General features: G+C 42.1%; 1 protein-coding gene across 3 annotated transcripts; it reads right to left on the reverse strand.

The window, feature by feature from the left end:
- Positions 1 to 1,496: 1,496 nt before the first annotated feature.
- Positions 1,497 to 8,770, reverse strand: LOC125714881 (protein ABHD1-like). Of its 3 annotated transcripts, none has more exons than XM_048985936.1 (9): positions 8,505 to 8,770; positions 7,158 to 7,318; positions 6,563 to 6,745; positions 6,359 to 6,404; positions 5,698 to 5,810; positions 5,232 to 5,405; positions 5,074 to 5,122; positions 4,771 to 4,936; positions 1,497 to 4,586 (listed from the first exon to the last, which is right to left on the reverse strand). In XM_048985936.1, exons 2-9 carry the CDS (start codon positions 7,316 to 7,318, stop codon positions 4,381 to 4,383), a joined length of 1,098 nt encoding a protein of 365 aa, XP_048841893.1. In that variant the 5' UTR covers positions 8,505 to 8,770; the 3' UTR covers positions 1,497 to 4,380. The 3 variants fall into 3 exon arrangements, with proteins under 3 accessions (XP_048841893.1, XP_048841891.1, XP_048841892.1); XM_048985934.1 differs by having other exon boundaries at positions 7,960 to 8,770; XM_048985935.1 differs by having other exon boundaries at positions 8,710 to 8,760.
- Between the last annotated feature and the right edge of the window lie 11,634 nt (positions 8,771 to 20,404).

Below are 20,404 nucleotides of genomic sequence, written 5' to 3' on the forward strand. Positions count from 1 at the left end.
GGGGGCAGTTGGGAGGGCAGCCAATGCGTCATATCTTCACATGCTGGAAACACTATCATTTATGCCTTCTCAAAAAAAAAAAAAAAAAAAAAATTAAAAAACAGCGTTCCCCCATCGCCGTAATAATCACGGTGCAGTATTGTGGTTAATTGAGTGGCACTGCAGACTCTTGTTGGCTTGATTCCCACTGAGGCTCCTCATAGGAACATATTCACCCGGAAACTCCAATTCCCATAAGGCCAGGTGGACTGGCATCTCTATAGCAGCCACTTTGCACGACCATGAGTCCCATTCACAAGAATTCAGGCAGCTATCCACTAGATCAGAAGTTGCAGAGAGGAGTTCAGTGAATTTCCTTCCTGAACATTTATACACATTTATTCCACTGGGAACATGACCAGCCAGGTGTTTTTTTTTTTTTTTTTTTTTTTAAAAAACTACACACCCACAAATTCACTTAAGGGTACTAATTGCTTGTGGCTGGAAAATGAAACCCCAACACTATCTGCGAATGTCGACCATGATGGTTGAGAGCAAATTAACACAGTTTTTTTTTTTTTAGTTTTTTTTTATTAAAGTGCAAATAAATCGCTATTACATTACAAGATACTTTCAGGTGAATAAAACAAGTTCAGGTATGTTAAAATCTCCTTTTCAGTGTGATTATTGCCCATTTACCATTATAAATGGTTACACGTTACAGATATTAATCAGTACCTTTTCACGGACTCTACAGTCAATGACAACTTTCTACTTTACAACTCTACTTTATAAAATATTTTTTAAACGTTCTAGCTGAACGTTATGTTGGATAATGCCCGTAACATCAGTAATCCCCTTAGGTCACATTCAACATGTATATAAAAAAAACAAGTTACAATTTTACATGTTAAAAAAGTCAATATTTTTCAAGGCCATACACATGATCTTACATAAACATAAGTTAGACATAAGATTCTACATGTACAATATTACTATTTAATATTAGATAGTAATGTAATGTAAACCACTGGCAATCACAGACTGCATCTTTCCAGAATGTCTCGTCTATGTTGAACGCTTTCAGTTACATATAACAGCTATTTAAATCCTAAAACATTCATGCAACTCCTCTTAATAGTAACTGTCACTGCATAAAGCAATGATCAAGCACGGAAGGCATGGGGTCAAGGTTTGCCAGTATCCCTACAGCAGTTGAGGTTAAGGCCGTTTCTCAAGGGCCAAACATTGATATGGTTACTCTACCAGCCAGAGGACTGGAAACCATCACCACTGCCCATTGAATGAATAGATTTCAGTAACACCATGTCACTTCCTCTCAATGGCAGTTATTGTTTTCAGAAGTATGGAAGTAAACTGAATATGTATGATTTAATTCAACTCATTTAGGCGATTTCTCATATCCATTCCAGCTTCAGGAGTCGGAGAAAATGCTCAGCAGCTAAGATTCACATTTTAATTATGCCGTGATAGCAAAATAACATGAATGCATTACGTTGAAAAATGAAGACATTTTATCTGCACAGAAGTGATGTCAATAGAAATTGATGACATGGGGGGTAAAACAAAAAAAAAAAAAAACAAATGGACATTTGACATCCGTTACTTAAAACTTTCTAAATCAATGCAAAAACACATTCCATTTCCTTTCTCCCAACCTGCCAATCACCCAAAACACTTATCGTTGACTGACAAAGCACTAAAAGAAACACTATTACAGAGCAGTCATTTCCAATGTCATCCTGCTAATTTTCTTAGATAAAAAAAACCTTTAAGGTAAGCATTACACATACTTTTTGCAGTCAATACATTCAATCAATGTTGAAGATATCAAATTCCATAACACTGCCTTTCATCAGCTCCCTGGTGGACATACATACAAAGTTAAATATAATTAAAATGGAATGATAAAGTTCAATCATTTCCTGCAAGCAGGGCCACAAGGCCAGCAACACTATAATGGCCACAACTTAATAGTTGCCGGACAGTGCAATAACATTCAGCTCAAAGGCATAGTGGCATCACCCAATAAACTTAAGGCAGAACATTTAAAAATGTGTTTAGGTAAATACACAGATGGTGCACCGTTTACAAACACACACGTAGCGACACGGGTGTGAATACATGCAGAGTCCATTCGGGGGTAGCGGATTCACTCAGATAACAGAAAAAATGCGACTGGCCAAAGCAGCAAGATATAGGTGAAGCATGAACATATCGGTTTGGTTTTCCTGGAGTGGTTACTGAAGGACAAGTCTGACAGGAAAGTTTACTTAAAGTGTTCTTATAAGACAAGTTTTGTCTAGTCTAATGTGTTACTCTTAAACTGCAGTCCCACAAGAGGGGGATTAACATAGTCAGATGCTCCCCTCTGCTATATTATGTAATTTAATTTGGACCACACGAGCAATCCGCCCCCCAAATTGTATTGTGTGTCCAATACTGATTCATTGCAAGATAGCATTTTCATTTTCAATATCAGATGGGTAGGTTTAAAATGCTTTTAAATAAGGTCAGTTGAGGTCCCTTCTTAGCAGGTGCCCCAGGGCATCAGCCTGTGGAAACCCTGTGCGTTAAAGTGCCCTGAGTCCCACCCAAGGAATAATGCTACTCAAAGCCAAATACAGTTTAGGATCAGTCCCATAAGCCACAGGTGTACAGCAGACATGCACAACATCATTTTATCGGGTTAATTTAAAGCTAGATTGTGGCGGAACTAGGTGTTTTTCCAGCAATATATTAGCAGCATATAGTCTAGGTAACAATCAACAGGTAGTAAGATACTGATGTGAAGACGGTCATCAATATTCTCAATGAATTGATAAAAACACACATCTGTTGATTTATCAAAGCAGATTTACATCAAAGCACTCGAAGGACAAGGGGAAAAGAGGAATGGAAATATAAATCATTCCCAATGTGTGTGTATTTTATAATCAAAGTCAGACAAAAAGGGGAGAGTCAAGGTACAGTATTGTTCTGCCAACAATGTACCCCCCAATGGCACAAACTCAGACCTTTCGAGGTACCAAAATGGACTCACAGCTGGGGTACAGCGGGGAGAACCTTGCGGGTACAGCCTCAGTGACAAGTCATTGTACCCTTAAAAGGTACAAATTGATTTTCCTGACAGGGTACAGTACTGTGCAAAACTCTTAGGCAGTCAAAGGAAATGTTTAAAACTTTATCTGGCCAGTGAATATTTGCTCAGAAGCAGTAATTTAAAAATGAGAACAAAAGCAAATTAAGAACACAAAAATTAGCAGAAATTTCTTCTTTTCTGCAAAAATTTACTGATATCCTGTTGGATGGCTAGATGAACATCGCTTCAGCTCCCAAATCTCCCCTCAGAGCACCATAGCCATTCCATATTAGTTAAATGACTCAATGAGGTATTAATTAGTCAAACATGGTGTACTGGGTGGTTGCTACTCACACAGGGGATACTCCGGGAGGTTTTGAAATGGCAAAGCTGACACTATCACAGCGATAAACATTTCACACCAGATTTAAGACTCATTTAAACATTTTCTTTGACTGTCTATGACTACAGCACAGTATTCTGTGTGTGCGCGCATGTATGTGCGAATAGGCATATAGAAAGTATATAGAAAGTGCTCCCTTGATCACAGTAAGTTTCTTCATTTTTTTTAATCTATCGACAAAGAAACTCATTTTAATGACCTCATTCTATGAGATGTATCGGTTAACACATCAGAACAGATACATTAAACCTAAGCTTCCCACTAAGCAGAAAAACCAGGAGTGATTTCAAGCAATGACCTCAGCCTGACTGAAGTTAGCTGGAACTAAAGCTGGAGTTGAACACCACCAAAAGTTATGGTAGATGATGCTATGACTGTCTGGCCATCCTTAGGTTTTTTTAAGTGATTCATTGCACATCTACTAGTGCTAATTTGAGGATGACACTGATTATGGGTCAGCAGTTGTGATGGTTTGAGATGCAGCAGAAGAGGGATGAGGTAGTTTTTTCCAGAGAAATACTAACCACATAGGATAATGCTTGATTTGTTATGGACCTATTCTGTGTGATGCCTGAATGGATTTTTCCAAAAGTGATAGTTTAGATATGTACGAAATGCTGGCTTCCTGCAGCTGGAAACGTAAAAAATTCAGACTTCCGTGTTACAGCCCGGGTGTATAAAAAACCACGATATTTGCCACATAAGGCTGCCGTGTGACAATTCTGAAAAGTCACGTTCGGCTCCACGGTACAAAGGCGTTAGTCTGTTGTTTTAACTAGCTGGAAACAAGAGTCTGAGGTATAGATTAGCAGTCAGTGAGAGATGAGGTGACTTGTTTACGGCGGAAGTGAAATGGAGGTTATATGGGTAGGACTGCTGCTTACGCAAGAGGCTGTCAGTTAGATAGGTCGTCTCTAATGTCACAGGCTTGCTTGAGATCCTCTGGGTGTTCGAATACCGCCTGAATAAACTGACCAAAGAGGCGGTCCATGTAGCCTTCTCCTCGAGGGAAGAGCCCCTCCAGGAAGCCAATGTGACCCCCGTGAGTGGTTACCAACAGGGCAACGTTGGGCAAGCGCCGAGCCAAGGCCAGAGGGAGAGCTGTAGAAGCACATTGCAGTTAGATGTCAGGCAAACTGTGCGAAAACATGACTATGGAACATTAACATAATTACTGGCTTTTCATAAGTCACACATTCCCTTAAGCACTAGAGCAAGGGTCCTCCCAGGCCTCGAACCAGCAACTGGCAGAAAACAAGGATGCGTTTGCTCGGTGGTACTTCACCATGTTTTGGAGAGAAGGGGTCATCGGCGGCATTAAGGCACAGCACAGGAACAGCGGTCTGGGGCAGCTTGTACCCAGGACTAACGTCCCTGTAGTAATCCAGGCACGACTTGTAGCCAAAAATCACTGATGTGTAGCGTTCATCAAATTCCCGGATGGTACGGGCCTGGGAAGCAGGGGGCGAAGAGAAACAGAAACAGGGAGATAGTGCTTCCTGAGAACCTGCTGAACCCCGGCATTTAGGACACCACCCCCTGGTGGCGAAACAGGCACAAGAACCGAGAGTGGAATTCTAAGGCCTACCTTCATTACATAGTCCACATCCACCACAGACTGAAGAATCTTCTGGTGCCTGAAAAGACGTCACACTTTAGAGGAGCTGCTTTTACCAGCACAGCTAATGTGTCATGCGTGTGCCCCCAAACAAGGGCATTGGGGGGTGTTGTGCTGAATAGGCTGACCTCTTGATGGTCCTACACAGGTTCCCAGCCAGATGGCGGTTGAACAGGAGCCTGTTGATCGGCTGCTCCAGGGAGGCGCAGGACTCCAATGTGTCCCAACTGACCGACATGGTGATGCCGGCCAGGAGGTCTGCCTCGCTCCCCTTGCGGGCCATGTAGTTCAACAGCAGAATCCTGGAATACCAGAGAGGGCTTTGGCAAAGCATGCTCCACTCCGACATATCTGACCATGCATTATCCCCTGCTGTGTCAGTATACTCTAACATGTTTTAAATCATTACTGACATTGAGGGCAATATAAAATAAAATCAATACCAATTTGATTACCAGTTCAAACTTTTTGTTAGGATTACAGTTTTGATAGTTGAGGTTTTTAAAATAAAAATGACTGGCAAAAGTAGTATGTTGGATGGGGCTCCTCCCCCTTTGTCAAGGTGTATTTGAAGATGTGCACATGTGCGCTCACCCCCCCAGGGAAACTCCCATCCCGAGCAGCGGTGCCTGGGGGATGAGTTTCTTCACGTGGCAGATGACATGTTCCAAATCTGACGTGTCCGCTGCAGAGAAGGTAACGGGAGTCTAGGACCAGGGAGGGGAGACACACGGGGGTTACAGCGGGACACACATAACCTTCACAGGATAGAAGGCTAATTGGATAAAAAGTGTCAACCAAAGTGGTTTAGAAGTTTTACCCATCTGCACAATTGTTCTGTAGCAGGGCCTCTCTTCAAAAATAAACAGCGACATTTTACAAATATTTAGCAGACAATTTAATCAAATGCAATATACATTTTTGAGAAGAGAGTGCCAGCCAGTCCCTGGAACAACTGGGGGTTAATGGTTTTGCTCAAGAGGATATTAGTGACATCACTCCGCAGACTATGGGATTTGAACCAGCAACGTTCTGATCACACACACACACACTGCATCCTAACCCACTAAACCACACACTGCCCGCCTAACTACTACATCAGGCCAACAGTTACCCCTGCACAGTCCTGCATTACAAAAACCACTAATAGATCCTGGTGAATTGTGGATTAAGTTAAGGCCAACGCAGCTAAGCTATGGTGACTTACTGACGTTCAAACAACATTTCTAGGTGCCAATGCTGACCCACTACTCACCAATAACTCCTCCCCTCCGAAACCCCTGTTATTAAAGACAACAGATCTAAAAGGAAAAAAAAAAGGGGGGAGAAAGAGGCACAGGGACAGTAAAGACAAGCCGTTAGCCACTGAGGACCCAAATGCCCATCCTGAGGAGAGCCCGAAGCAGGCAAGCAAGACCCCATCAGAGAGGCGGCAAGAAGTCGAGGATTTGCTTCTCACCTGTAGCCACGGCGTGTCGCCTGGCATACGGCATGCAAGACGTAGGTCTGCTTACTGTTCCCAGTCAGTCCCGGCAAAATCAGCACCGTGGGTCGAGTGGAACGATCTGGGTATGTGCTACCACTGTCATTGTCCACCCAGTCCAGGGATATCTGACCTCCATCGTCTGTTCGAATCAGCTCACTAGGAACAGGGGCAAATATTGAGTTCAGCACCTAAAAGTGTCATAGACAATGAGCCTGTGCCATTTTCGCTTTTTGGAAACTCATCTTCTCCCCTTACATACCGTTATTCTTCCTTGATCAATATTTTCAACAAGTTATGCCAGGGTCTGTTATTACAGATCTCATTATATTGCATAAACACCTAGAGACTCAAGTAAACTACCGTCTTTAAAGTGTAGATATGCTGCGTGCAAGTGTGTGTCCTGTGAGGTGTCCAGGGGGTACCCTTCTCGGTGGCCTGTCATTCCTGGGATAGAATCCAGGCTCACCAACACCCCAAGTCAGATAATCAGTTAAAGATGACAGATGAATCGGCATAGATTAAAGTAGCTTCTACACTGGCCCATTACACTACAGGAGGCCGTACTTACTTTCGGTAGGATACTGATGGGCTCGACTTGATAAGCACGCGAACCAGGGTTTGCAGCCGCCCCCCCCAGCACCAGGGTGTGGGACAGAACCTCTCGGTCACCACAGGGCAGTAACGCTCCAGGAAGACACGGAAACCACCGGCACACACCAAGAGGGGCATCTGCAGGGAGAGATGGGGCCGTGGGCAGGGTGCGAAGAGAAAGACAAGGGTTAAGCTCCCCTCATCTAACCATTCTGCACAGCACCAGACACACCATCAACAGCAGTTTAGGCTGAGGACCCACATGCACAACAGCTGAAGAACCAAAGTTCAGATAACTGGCAGAGACAAGAAAACCAAATACAGACAGTTGCCTGGATAGTTTAACCTTCTGGTTTTAAAGGCATTTTTTCAAACAACAGACTACGGAATTGCATTAAAAACCAGATCCTGTAGACATATCTGACACCTGATTTAATTTCTCAAAATAATTCACATGCTTAAATGGCAGCAAAACGATCTCTGTTCCAACTAAACAATATTACCATGAGAACTGCAAATGGCTCTGCAAATTAGAACTAAAAGTGATTCACAGTTGGGCTCTTAAGCAAGGCCCATATCCCCCAGCTGCTCCAGGGAGTGCCTAAAACTGCTGATGTATATTGCACTGGATATAAACTGAATTCAATAAAACACATTATGTTTTTTTTTTTTTTTTTTAAGTTGACTAGGCACAATGTGAGTAGAGTACATAAGCCTCGATCCATTTGGATATAACAGCAAGGGCAAGCAGCTACTTAAATCACCTAAAAAGGACTAACCTGGCCCTCACAGCGCCAAAGGTAATAAACTGCGGCAGTGATTGCGCCGACCACCACAGTACAGGGTCTGGAGAGGTAGTCCAGGCAGGCTCTCCACACCTCATTATGGAGGAGCAGCATGACTTCCACGGGTGAGAAGAAGCAAACGGTATCTGATAACACTGACTTGGACGACAAAGACGCCTCCCGGACAAGGGGCAGGACCTACTGTCTGTGTGCGCTAACTTCCATTCATTCGTGGTTTACTCCATGCGAAAACTAAGAGCTAATACTGTAACACTGTTGCATCCCTGGCCTAAAAACATCAGAAACGAATCTGGAATACAGGTATCACTTAAAGACTTTGCAGAGACCTAAACAGAAGTTACAAGAGAAGTTTCGCGAACAGCCGGTTCTCTTTTCTTGGATGGTTAAACTGTTTTTGCTGGTACTGATTAACTTATAAAGATACTTTATCCACTTAATACATTACAAATAAACGTTATAAACCATAAACGGACATTAAAACTAGCTCAGCTGCCTGAGAGTAAAAAAAAAATACACACGTGAAAGAGAGAAAAAAAGTCAATCAGGTCACCGCTACCGGTCAAGTTCAACGGCTAGGGCCCAAAATGCCGTACGTGTTCCCAGCATCGCTAAAGAAAACGCATCTAGCTGGGCTGTTTAAGATGCACTTCGCGTCCTCAATCCAGTTAATTATATTAATAAAATCCGCGATGAGATTCGACGCGCAAATTAAACATGCCCAACCCTCATCAGTAGAACTTGCAGCAGGCTGAAGACTCCATTCCGGCTTAATGGCGTCGCCGGTGAAAATTCGCTTTCCTGTTGTGATGACGTGACACAGACACAGCCAATCACAATCCGTAAGGCGTTTTCTTAAGATTAGCAAAACTCGCTGTCATTCGCTGTCCACCACCAATGTTTTAAAGCGCACCTCCCAATGCCTAGTTTATCGGCTCAAACCGAGATTGTGTGACCGAGTACCTTCTCACCACTTTGGGTTTCGGAAATGAGATGTCTTCAATTATACATGTTGGAATGAAGAAAAACACACATACAAGCACACGCGCACACAGAGGTTTGTAATTATATCTCTGTGGGGACTTTTAATTCATTATTATGGGGAGAACTCCCAATCCCAAAATGACGACCTTAACCCCTACCCAGCCCTAACCTTACCCATAAGTAACCAAACAAAATACGAGACTTTTGGCATTTTTACGTTTTTGATTGAATTCACAGGTCTTTGTGGGGACTTGAAGAATGGTCTCCACAACGTCAAAATTTGACTGAACTAAAGCGTAAGAGTTTCAGCAATACAATAGTATATAACAGGGGTCACTAACATGGTGCCCGCGGGCACCAGGATGCCCCCAAGGACCACGAGTCGCCCGTAGACCTGTTCTAAAAATAGCACAACTCACCACTGACCAGCGTCTAAATTTTTATTTTATCCTGTTGCTATTCTTCCTTAATCACATTTGCATTTATATGGTAGGCCTATAATTAATTATTATTAATAATATACAACTAAAGGTAAACTGAGCAAATTTGTTATTTAAGAAGAGTGTATCAAACTGGTAGTCCTTCGTATGGTTCAGTATCCGTGAAATAACTCTCAGTTTCAAAAAGGTTGGTGACCCCTGGTATATAAAGTTTGAATGTTTTTTCAACAAGATAGATAAAAGATTTATTAAGTTTTTAATTCAAGATTAAATATGATATTTTAATATCAGAATCAGTATCTTTTTATTCACCGAGTACAGAGAAATACAAGGAATTTCTTTTGGTACGGGTGGTATCATGACAAAAACAAAACACACATACAAATAAACATCTAAAAGTAAAGATTTTTTTTTTACAGGAGATACTGAATAAAGCATGTGGACAATATAAATAAAGAAATAAATAGATAATGGATGCATGTAATGTGCGAAAGAGCTTAGGCACAGTGCAGATTAGTTCAATTAGTTAAACGGTAATATGATAAAATGTGATAATATAATATTTCTTCTTTTCAGTTGATCTTACTTTCTGTTATTTAAACGCTGTCTTACATTCTGATACTTAGCTATTACCAAATCGGTTAATTCAGCCAATTCTAAAATTAACAAAACATTTGCTACAGGTTTTGAAGCTCAGAAGGAGCCCATCCTTGAAGCCACCTACATATTTTGCGAATGTTGATTTTAAAAGAACATGTAATTCCTCTTCCACCATTATTCCCGAGGCAACAATAAGAAATACAAATAAAAAACGCAAATGCTGATCAACTGAAAAAGTTAAAATAATTACGTTACGAAAAATGCGTTACGTTCATTCCCAACCACGTGTGAAGCGTATGGCGTTAAATTAGTGCCAAAAATCGTGCGCATAAAAACCACGCGCGCATGCGCTCGCGAACAGAAAATCCATGCTCTCTACGCTCTCGCGATTGCGCAGCACTCGCTCGCTCGAATTTCCCATTTCGTCTTACCATATATAAAAGAATGGACCAATGTACAGTAAATTGCATTGTGAATAACATTTCTTAATACAACATCACATAGCCAATTTAATAAATTCAAATCCTGGGAAAAGCGCTCCTCAGATATTAGTTCTCGGGTTAGTGTTAGCAGACTATAGGCGAAACCACCTTAAGTGCTATCTGTTAATGTTTATTAAATTGGCATTAGAATGGAGAGGTTTTTAATATCTTTTGTCATTGTAGCTGCTAAATACACTCATTATTAAAGCCATAAAGTTGTCTGCCTGCTACATTGGAATCTCCACTGAGTAAGTGTTTTTGATGGATTTTATTTAACTTTATTTGACTCTGGTCATCTAATCTATCTAATGTCATACTTCTTCACTTATATTGTTTGTGAAAAGGTTTACCACGATCAAACAGAGCAGCCACTACATCATCATACATGAACAAGCACCTCACAAAACAAAAACATTTCATTTTCATAATTAAAACTTTTGAATGGTAGGCCTAGTGTGTGGATCAGAGACAAGATCTTGACACCTCATTAACTATAATTTGTTCTGTGAACAGCTCAGATACCACCTTCTCGAAAGTCTTCTGCATAAAATAGAAATGGGATTCAGCGCGACTCCACTAAATTTGGATTACCTAGAGTTCCTTTGTCATCAGGACCTGTATCTTCTGCAGGCCCTGTCTAATCACATTGAAGTACTTCCTGCTATCACCCTGGTTTTGCAAGAGCTCTTTGACCTTGTGAGGGCACATCTGGAACGTCCAGCCCCATGTGCCATACAAGAAGTCACTGCCACCAAAGGACAACCCAAGAGTTTGATTGAAGAACAACATTTGAAAGAAATGCTCCATACACAACTTCCTGTGCCTTGCATAGCCACACTGATGGGTGTTTCAAGAAGAACAATCTTAAGAAGAATGAAATAGTATGAGCTCTGTGTTAGGGACACATATAATTCCATCAGTGATGAGGAACTTGACAATTTGGTTTCTTCTGTCAAGAATGATCTACCAAATGCAGGCTACAGGATGGTCAGAGGGAGGCTGCAGTCAATGGGCTACAGGGTTCGGTGGAGAAGAGTTGCAGCCTCCATGCATAGGGTTGATTCCATGGGCATCATATCAAGGTTGTCAAGTCTTGGCTGTGCTGTATGCAGAATATACTCTGTACCAGGGCCTTTGTCTCTGGTACACGTGGACACAAACCACAAGTTGATCCGGTTTGTATTAACATCAAATTTATTTGAAGTTTGTTCATCTACAGCCCTGGGTGGATTAGTGTGAGGTGGTGGTGGGGCTTTGGAGAAGATTTCCTGCCGATCAACACTGGCAGCTTATATCTATGTGTCATGGAGCTCTCGGGACTCACAGATATTCAGAGACATGTGGATAGTTTACCAGTGTTTTTCAGCAGGAAATAGTTATTTCTACAAATTGTCAGCCCCCCCACAGAACCTGGATCTGGCTATAGTGGGAAAATCTTTGTTTTTTTATTATTTGTGAGAACTTGACAGCCCTTAAATTGCTTTCAGCAAAGTAAACAAAACTTGGAAAATATATATGTTTATTCACCAACAGTTTCTAATCTGGGGTCTAAAGTGGTCAGGCTTGCAAGTGTATTTGGTTATTTGTCTTTCCTAGCCTGTTGCAGTGTATATTTCCTGTATATTTTGCATGTAACAATGTTGTTTCTTATGTCAGTGCTTAATATTATCATGTAGTCTTCATGAATTTTGTTTTAACCCGACTTAATGGCTTTCTTCATCTTGGTCAGGGACTGCATTTGGAAAGTAGCCACTTGACTAAAATTGGCACATTTTCAGAAATGCCAGCAACAATACTGATAATGAACACCCCTCTAACTGACTCTCAGTTGGTTTAGAAAAAAGACTTTTAAGAGAAAAGAAAGCCTTCCTTTGGTTTTGGATTTTTCTCTTTTTTGTTAGCTGTGCACAACATATCAGAAGAATACATTACAATTAAATTAGTTAAGAACTAACAGATTGCGTATATACAATATTAAGGTGATAACAACAACCCTCACTGTCTCTATGTGCTGGTTCAGACGGCATTCTGCAGCAGGGACACCACCCGTCGTGCAGCATCCTGCAAATCTCCCTATCACAACAGCCCACATAACAGAATAACATTAGTGTATGATTCAGTAGGGCTAGTCCAGGTCTGGAAAGTAGTTGGGTCACATTTTCAAACCAAGAAATTTAGCTGGGCCAGACATATTCAGCGGCCCAGTAAGCAACAGGTAATGGCATTTTAAACAAACACAAATCAAGATACATTATTTTAAAAAGGTACAACTGAACAGAATCTGAGAGCAATGTTTTTTTTCCACTTCTGAAATAAGAAAAATATTTTGGTCGTATCTGACCTAGACACATCTCAAAGTGCATAAAAAGAAAAAAAAAATGCCTATTAGATGGTAAACTGCCAGACATAAAGAAAAAGGGAAAAATCGGCTATAATCATCATCCGCTTATCATCCGGGCTCACCTGGAGCTGCTCCCGGAGGTGCCGCTATGACTCATGGGACGGCAAGATGGACAGACAGGTAGACGAGCTGTCTGAATAAACAGCTGCAAGTATAAAACAATAAATGAAGTAGGTATGTGGTGGGCAGTGTTACAGCGTCCTTAATATGGTCAGTACAGAAAAGGCACGTCATCATGTTATGTATATACTGCCTCCAGTTACTTAATGCCTAACTTCAATACATTGATTGATGTTCACTGTTGTAGCCTGTGTCAACTTTCCTTTCAGACAGATGTAAAGTCCTTTCTGTTTTTGTTCTGTGGAGTTTTTTTTTAACAGCATATGGCTGAATTCTGTTAAACCTCAGACTGAAGAAAATTGTGTTAATTGAAAAGCAAATATCAAAAACTCAGTCCGCAGGAATGTTTTTCAGAAGATTTCTGTGGACTTTTGGAAATTTCACGAAATTCCATCGCTCGATTACATAACAACTGAGTGAGATTTCATTCACATTACTGCAACGTATGAAGAGGATTATGACTTATTACTTTAGGTTATCAGACTGAGTGAGTTTTGGAAATTTGCTCTTCAATCGATAACTGAAGCAGTGCTGTCAATGCAGAGGTTATATGCGTCGCATATTAACAGAACTGTATGTTTATGTCTTGTCTTAATTATTTTGATTAAATGTCTGACTATACCCAATATGTGTGAACATACTTGGCCAAATAAAGCTGATTCTGATTCAGTCAGAGGGTAATCGTCGGTGTGCTGTACTATCGTGGTGACCCACACAGAGAGCTTAGGACCATGATTTCAGTGTGCGCTTGTGTGAGGGGACAGGCAGGGCGGCTGCTCACTGGGTGATGCACTCCTGTGGGTATAGGGGCTGGGATAGGGTGCGGAGCGGTTACTCCTCAAGGAGGAGTAACGGTCACAGCCGTGGGGGGAGGAGAAGGAGAGGGTGCTCCCAAACTGGGGGTGTGGGTTTGATGAAGAGCAGAGAGACCCTGAGCCTGGGATGAACCAGCTGCCTACTGAAACGAAAGCGACTGTGTTTGTGTGTGAACTGCAGCTGCATGTTCCTTACATTTTTTTATCAACACCAGCACCGTGAGGTTTGGCCTGGACTAGGTCCTGTCCTGCACGGTTGAAGGCATGTTGACTGATGGCCAGCCCGTGTTCTGTTGGATCCCACAGAAAGGAAATGGGAATCCCATTTGGATCGGATGCTGACAGTTGAAAAAAAAAACTCATGTCTGTGTGTTATGAAAGAATAACAATAAATGTTTCCGAAATGGGATGACTCATTTGGTAATTATTTATGGCTTATGTTATGGCTGCCAATTTACAGTCTTTACTGAAGTCTGACTTCTTTCGAGTCACCTTTAATATAGATTGGACACTCTCTATGCAATGTGCAATACTTATATAGATGGTAAATGTTTACCTGCTTGCACAGATGGTTGATTAGGTAATTAGTGTAAAAGTGTGTGTGTGTGTGTGTGTGTGTGTGTGTCCAATCGCATGTATGTCCAAGGTCCATAGTAAAAAATATACACTAATCAAGAGATACTATAAGCAGATAGCACAGCACAGGTACTTAATCTGTATGCTATTTCCATCCATCTATCCATCCATCCATTGTCCAAACCGCTTATCCTACTGGGTCGCGGGGGGTCCGGAGCCTATCCCGGAATCAATGGGCACGAGGCAGGGAACGACCCAGGATGGGGGGCCAGCCCATCGCAGCTCACACTCACACATCATTCACTCACACATGCACACCTACGGGCAATTTAGCAACTCCAATTAGCCTCAGCATGTTTTGGACTGTGGGGGGAAACCGGAGTACCCGGAGGAAACCCCACGACGACATGGGGAGAACATGCAAACTCCACACCAATGTAACCCAGGCGCAGACTCGAACCCGGGTCCCAGAGGTGTGAGGCAACAGTGCTAACCACTGCACCACCATGCCGCCCCCTGTATGCTATTTCATTCTATAAAAAGAAACTTACTGTACTGTACAATAAAGTATTTCACCACTGCTTCTTCCTCAGCTCCCACTGTTTGCTAGCACATGCATCTTTAGATTTCTTATTGCAATCTGTGCTTTATTTTTTTCGTGAAATGTAAGTGCAGTATCTGTTTATTAAGTGCTGTGGTTTAATATGTACATTATTATTTCAGTACTGTGTATACTGTCCTTAATGTCTTGCCTCTCATATAACTTGAGATACGCCAAAATTGACATGCAACAAGTGGTCCTGGTTCCAAATGCGGAAGTCGATGGATACCTGTGCTTTATATGCTGTAGTGTGCTGGGTGTCAGACATTGCAATGCACCTTGCTTTGATTTTGACCTGTTAGATCAGAGGGAGGAAATCTTATCCAGAAAGGGCCGCTGTGTATGATGGTTTTCAACCGTTTCAACCTAACGGTTATCCCAATACCTTGATCTTGCTAGCATATTTAAATGTGTACCTATTCAGGAATATAGTGGTGAAGGCATTCAGAGGAGGACTGATGATTATCAGAGGGAACAAAGGGGCTTTTCAGACAGATTTTCGCCCTAGTCCAGTGCTCATTGACAGCCTAATACACCGTGTTTCAGTTTCTCTTGATAGTCAATACATGTCACAGGATGTACATTACTCTGATGGGCAGGCCCTCGTACATATGATGGAAACACTACAACAACTTAAGAATAAGGGTCAGAAGAGTGAAATACATATAATGAGTGTGTAGCTCAGCAGACTAAGACTCTGTGGCTGTGATCAGAAGGTCGACAGTTCGTGCTCAGAATTGGCAGAATAGCCACATGTCCACAGGCTTTTGAACAAGACCTGAAAACCCTGGGGGCCTCAAGGTAGCAGTGTCTTCACTGTGACCCCCAAGCTTGTTCTTGCCTTTATAGAGAGTGAGATGGGGCAAACTATTAATCCCATGGGGCCTCAGCAGAATTACAAATCAGTACAAGGAAAATAGTTGTTAATTTTACATACTACCTTCTGCTGGCCTTATGAGAATATTCAGATTATCATCCATCCATCCATTTTCCAAACCGCTTATCCTATTGGGTCGCGGGGGGTCCGGAGCCTATCCCGGAATCAATGGGCACGAGGCAGGGAACAACCCAGGATGGGGGGCCAGCCCATCGCAGGGCACACTCACACACCATTCACTCAGACATGCACACCTATGGGCAATTCAGCAATTCCAATTAGCCTCAGCATGTTTTTGGACTGTGGGGGGAAACCGGAGTACCCGGAGGAAACCCCATGACGACACGGGGAGAACATGCAAACTCCGCACACATGTGACCCAGGTGGAGACTCGAACCCGGGTCCCAGAGGTGTGAGGCGACAGTGCTAACCACTGCACCACCATGCCGCCCTCAGATTATCATTTTTCCCCATAATTGCAATTTTAACATTAAATTTATGATTTTCACATGGTCCTGTGGCCGCTTTATATGGTAATTATTGATGAAAACCTTTTTGAAAAGTGAAACAATATTAAAATTGCTTTATTGCGTAAAATAAACTGTTTTTGTTTAGTAAAATAATGTTTTTTCGCTCTTTATACTGCCGTCTTGTGGCAAAATTTAAGTACTGCAGTTTGAAAATAATTAAATGATTTCTTCCCAAAATTGCAGTACCTAGGTTTGACCACGAGATGGCAGCAAGAAAATAGAAAAATTATTTTCCCACGGTCTACTAGCAGCTTTGTGTGGTAATTGTTTGTATTAAAAATACATTGGACCAAGTCAAATTATTTTAATGAAGAATTAACATCTAAAAGCTGCTAGTAGACCGTGGGAAAATAATTTTTCAATTTTCTTGCTGCCATCTCGTGGTCAAAAGTAGGTACTGCAGTTGGAAAACAAATGATTTCTTGCCGAAATTGCAATACCTACTTTTGGCCACGAGATGGCAGCAAGAAAATAGAAAAATTATTTTCCCACGGTCTACTAGCAGCTTTGTGTGGTAATTGTTTGTATTAAAAATACATTGGACCAAGTCAAATTATTTTAATAAAGAATTAACATCTAAAAGCTGCTAGTAGACCGTGGGAAAATAATTTTTCTATTTTCTTGCTGCCATCTCGTGGCCAAAAGTAGGTACTGCAGTTTGAAAATAAATGATTTCTTGCCGAAATTGCAATACCTACTTTTGGCCACGAGATGGCAGCAAGAAAATAGAAAAATTATTTTCCCACGGTCTACTAGCAGCTTTGTGTGGTAATTGTTTGTATTAAAAACACATTGGACCAAGTCAAATTATATTAATGAAGAATTAACATCTAAAAGCTGCTAGTAGACCGTGGGAAAATAATTTTTCTATTTTCTTGCTGCCATCTCGTGGCCAAAAGTAGGTACTGCAGTTTGAAAATAAATGATTTCTTGCCGAAATTGCAATACCTACTTTTGGCCACGAGATGGCAGCAAGAAAATTGAAAAATTATTTTCCCACGGTCTACTAGCAGCTTTGTGTGGTAATTGTTTGTATTAAAAACACATTGGACCAAGTCAAATTATTTTAATGAAGAATTAACATCTAAAAGCTGCTAGTAGACCGTGGGAAAATAATTTTTCTATTTTCTTGCTGCCATCTCGTGGTCAAACCTAGGTACTGCAATTTTGGGAAGAAATCATTTAATTATTTTCAAACTGCAGTACTTAAATTTTGCCACAAGACGGCAGTATAAAGAGCGAAAAAACATTATTTTACTAAACAAAAACAGTTTATTTTACGCAATAAAGCAATTTTAATATTGTTTCACTTTTCAAAAAGGTTTTCATCAATAATTACCATATAAAGCGGCCACAGGACCATGTGAAAATCATAAATTTAATGTTAAAATTGCAATTATGGGGAAAAATGATAATCTGAGGGCGGCATGGTGGTGCAGTGGTTAGCACTGTCGCCTCACACCTCTGGGACCCGGGTTCGAGTCTCCACCTGGGTCACATGTGTGCGGAGTTTGCATGTTCTCCCCGTGTCGTCATGGGGTTTCCTCCGGGTACTCCGGTTTCCCCCCACAGTCCAAAAACATGCTGAGGCTAATTGGAATTGCTGAATTGCCCATAGGTGTGCATGTCTGAGTGAATGGTGTGTGAGTGTGCCCTGCGATGGGCTGGCCCCCCATCCTGGGTTGTTCCCTGCCTCGTGCCCATTGATTCCGGGATAGGCTCCGGACCCCCCGCGACCCAATAGGATAAGCGGTTTGGAAAATGGATGGATGGATGATAATCTGAATATTCTCATAAGGCCAGCAGAAGGTAGTATGTAAAATTAACAACTATTTTCCTTGTACTGATTTGTAATTCTGCTGAGGCCCCATGGGATTAATAGTTTGCCCCATCTCACTCTCTATAAAGGCAAGAACAAGCTTGGGGGTCACAGTGAAGACACTGCTACCTTGAGGCCCCCAGGGTTTTCAGGTCTTGTTCAAAAGCCTGTGGACATGTGGCTATTCTGCCAATTCTGAGCACGAACTGTCGACCTTCTGATCACAGCCACAGAGTCTTAGTCTGCTGAGCTACACACTCATTATATGTATTTCACTCTTCTGACCCTTATTCTTAAGTTGTTGTAGTGTTTCCATCATATGTACGAGGGCCTGCCCATCAGAGTAATGTACATCCTGTGACATGTATTGACCATCAAGAGAAACTGAAACACGGTGTATTAGGCTGTCAATGAGCACTGGACTAGGGCGAAAATCTGTCTGAAAAGCCCCTTTGTTCCCTCTGATAATCATCAGTCCTCCTCTGAATGCCTTCACCACTATATTCCTGAATAGGTACACATTTAAATATGCTAGCAAGATCAAGGTATTGGGATAACCGTTAGGGTGAAACGGTTGAAAACCATCATACACAGCGGCCCTTTCTGGATAAGATTACCTCCCTCTGATCTAACAGGTCAAAATCAAAGCAAGGTGCATTGCAATGTCTGACACCCAGCACACTACAGCATATAAAGCACAGGTATCCATCGACTTCCGCATTTGGAACCAGGACCACTTGTTGCATGTCAATTTTGGCGTATCTCAAGTTATATGAGAGGCAAGACATTAAGGACAGTATACACAGTACTGAAATAATAATGTACATATTAAACCACAGCACTTAATAAACAGATACTGCACTTACATTTCACGAAAAAAATAAAGCACAGATTGCAATAAGAAATCTAAAGATGCATGTGCTAGCAAACAGTGGGAGCTGAGGAAGAAGCAGTAGTGAAATACTTTATTGTACAGTACAGTAAGTTTCTTTTTATAGAATGAAATAGCATACAGGGGGCGGCATGGTGGTGCAGTGGTTAGCACTGTTGCCTCACACCTCTGGGACCCGGGTTCGAGTCTGCGCCTGGGTTACATTGGTGTGGAGTTTGCATGTTCTCTCCATGTCGTCGTGGGGTTTCCTCCAGGTACTCCGGTTTCCCCCCACAGTCCAAAACATGCTGAGGCTAATTGGAGTTGCTAAATTGCCCGTAGGTGTGCATGTGTGAGTGAATGATGTGTGAGTGTGAGCTGCGATGGGCTGGCCCCCCATCCTGGGTCGTTCCCTGCCTCGTGCCCATTGATTCCGGGATAGGCTCCGGACCCCCCGCGACCCAGTAGGATAAGCGGTTTGGACAATGGATGGATGGATAGATGGTTCGGAAATAGCATACAGATTAAGTACCTGTGCTGTGCTATCTGCTTATAGTATCTCTTGATTAGTGTATATTTTTTACTATGGACCTTGGACATACATGCGATTGGACACACACACACACACACACACACACACACACACACTTACACTAATTACCTAATCAACCATCTGTGCAAGCAGGTAAACATTTACCATCTATATAAGTATTGCACATTGCATAGAGAGTGTCCAATATATATTAAAGGTGACTTGAAAGAAGTCAGACTTCAGTAAAGACAGTAAATTGGCAGCCATAACATAACCCGTAAATAATTACCAAATGAGTCATCCCATTTCGGAAACATTTATTGATATTCTTTCATAACACACAGACATGAGTTTTTTTTTTTTCAACTGTCAGCATCCGATCCAAATGGGATTCCCATTTCCTTTCTGTGGGATCCAACAGAACACGGGCTGGCCATCAGTCAACATGCCTTCAACCGTGCAGGACAGGACCCAGTCCAGGCCAAACCTCACAGTGCTGGTGTTGATAAAAAAATGTAAGGAACATGCAGCTGCAGTTCACACAAAAACACAGTCGTTTTAGTTTCAGTAGGCAGCTGGTTCATCCCAGGCTCAGGGTCTCTCTGCTCTTCATCAAACCCACACCCCCAGTTTGGGAGCACCCTCTCCTTCTCCTCCCCCCACGGCTGTGACCGTTACTCCTCCTTGAGGAGTAACCGCTCCGCACCCTATCCCAGCCCCTATACCCACAGGAGTGCATCACCCAGTGAGCAGCCGCCCTGCCTGTCCCCTCA

The sequence above is a fragment of the Brienomyrus brachyistius genome, chromosome 19 (genome assembly GCF_023856365.1).
Source record: "Brienomyrus brachyistius isolate T26 chromosome 19, BBRACH_0.4, whole genome shotgun sequence".
In the NCBI taxonomy this organism is placed as follows: domain Eukaryota; kingdom Metazoa; phylum Chordata; class Actinopteri; order Osteoglossiformes; family Mormyridae; genus Brienomyrus; species Brienomyrus brachyistius.

What these genes read in the sequence shown, in the direction of transcription:
- LOC125714881 (XM_048985934.1), bottom strand. Translation starts at nt 8,079, where the DNA reads ATGCTGCTCCTCCATAATGAGGTGTGGAGAGCCTGCCTGGACTACCTC. An exon ending in CTGTGTAGGACCATCAAGAG is followed by an intron (nt 5,123 to 5,231) that starts GTCAGCCTATTC and finishes ACGTCTTTTCAG; the next exon opens with GCACCAGAAGATTCTTCAGT. An exon ending in ATGTGGACTATGTAATGAAG is followed by an intron (nt 4,937 to 5,073) that starts GTAGGCCTTAGA and finishes CCTGCTTCCCAG; the next exon opens with GCCCGTACCATCCGGGAATT.